Below are 1,701 nucleotides of genomic sequence, written 5' to 3'. Positions count from 1 at the left end.
AAAAAAAAAAAAAAAAAAAAAAAAAATTAACATATATGCCTGTAGTCCCAGCTACTTGAGAGGCTGAGGTGGGACCATCGCTTGAGCCCAGAAGTCTAAGGCCGCAGTGAGCTATGACTGCACTACTGCACTCCAGCCTTAGGCAGCAGAGCAAGGCTCTGTTTCTTAAAAAAAAAAAAAAAAAGTCTGAAGCCCTTGTGTGTACTCCAAGTCATGTGTTATTTTCTGCTCCTTCACTGGATGGAATAAAAGAGATCATGCAAGATCATGCAATCCCCTAGGTACAGTAAAAAATTAAGGATCTATTGATCACTTTGCCTTGCTTTTTACTTTTTCTATTCCCTGCCTTTGAGTGCTTAAAGGTTACAGAGAAGTTTGTAGAAATAAAGGGTGAGCATAAAGCTAAATAACTAACTATAGGTCATGAGAATCTCCATGTTTAACCACAGTATTTCTTGGTAAAATTTAAAAATGACTAGTTGGCTTTGTTTATACTCTATTCCCATAACTTAGAATGGCAGATGGCATATAATACATGCTCAATAAATATTTGCTTGGTGAATGAACCAGAGCTCAACCATTATTTATGTATTTTTCTCCCTGAGATTTGAAGTTTGCTGAAGCAGGTTCTGCACCTATGTATCTTTGTGGTCTAAAACAGTCTCACCGCCAGGGGAATCTCTCTACGTGTGCAGTGACAAAAAGAAAATTAAATTCAGCTTTATTACATCCATTGACTTTTCTATGTATTTCCTTATGCCCATCTTGTTTTATTTAGGACGTTTAATTTCTCTTTAAACTGATTCCTTAGGAAATTTGTGCTCCCAGCTGAAACCCTGGCACAGGATTAATCATTTACATCTTTTAAAAATAAAAATGAAGAGTATCAGAGTTATGGTATACTTATTGAGAACCTTTTTGGAGATGCTTGTCTGTAATTTCTTCAGCTGTAACATTATCTATCTCTTCTGACATCTGCAAAAAAAGCAGGGAGGGTTAAACTTGCATCTTGTTTTGTCATTGAACATCTTTTATTATTATTATTATTATTATTATTATTATACTTTAAGTTCTAGGGTACATGTGCACAACACGCAGGTTTGTCACATAGGTATACATGTGCCATGTTGGTTTGCTGCACCCATCAACTCATCATTTACATTAGGTATTTCGCCCAATGCTATCCCTCTCCCCCAGCCCCCAACCCTCCAACAGGCGTGTGATATGCCCTGCCCTATGTCTATGTGTTCTCATTATCATTATGTATTCTCATATCTTTTCAAATATTCATCAGTCCTTTGAACATCGTCTCCTTTAAAATGCCAGTTCACATATTTTGCTTGCTTTCTTAAATTTCACCTTTTTATCATTTGTATGAGCTCTTTATATATGGTGAAATTATTCTCTCTTAGGAGGTAAAGCAAGATGGCTGAATAGAATCCTCCAGCAATCATCTGCACTGCAGGAACAACAAATTGAACAACTATCCACATAAGAAGCACCTTCATAAGACCCAAAAATCAGGTGAACAATCATAGTGCCTAGTTTTAACATCACATCAAGGAAAGAGGTACTGAAGAGAGTAGGAAAGACGATCTTGAATTGCCTATACCACGTCTCTCTCATCGTCAGGCAGTGTGGCAGGAAGAGAGAATCTATGCACTTGTGGGGAAGGACAGCAAAGTGATTGGGGGACTTTGC

The 1,701-nt window shown here is 37.4% G+C and overlaps 1 protein-coding gene across 1 annotated transcript in view; it reads right to left on the bottom strand.

Moving 5' to 3' along the window:
- Positions 1-975, bottom strand: part of LOC105554326 (chromosome unknown open reading frame, human C10orf131) — a 46,368-nt gene extending 45,393 nt beyond the window's left edge. The window contains exons 1-2 of the mRNA XM_012000757.1: positions 915-975; positions 860-861 (exon numbers count right to left, since the gene is read on the bottom strand). Coding sequence (XP_011856147.1) covers positions 860-861; positions 915-975 — 63 coding nt within the window. The remainder of the gene's footprint in view (positions 1-859; positions 862-914) is intronic.
- Positions 976-1,701: the final 726 nt, after the last annotated feature.

This window comes from Mandrillus leucophaeus, unplaced genomic scaffold (genome assembly GCF_000951045.1).
Source record: "Mandrillus leucophaeus isolate KB7577 unplaced genomic scaffold, Mleu.le_1.0 Scaffold117, whole genome shotgun sequence".
NCBI classification, from domain to species: Eukaryota; Metazoa; Chordata; class Mammalia; order Primates; family Cercopithecidae; genus Mandrillus; species Mandrillus leucophaeus.
The sequence above is the reverse complement of the archived record's forward strand: the minus strand, read 5'-3'. Positions and strand labels throughout refer to the sequence as shown.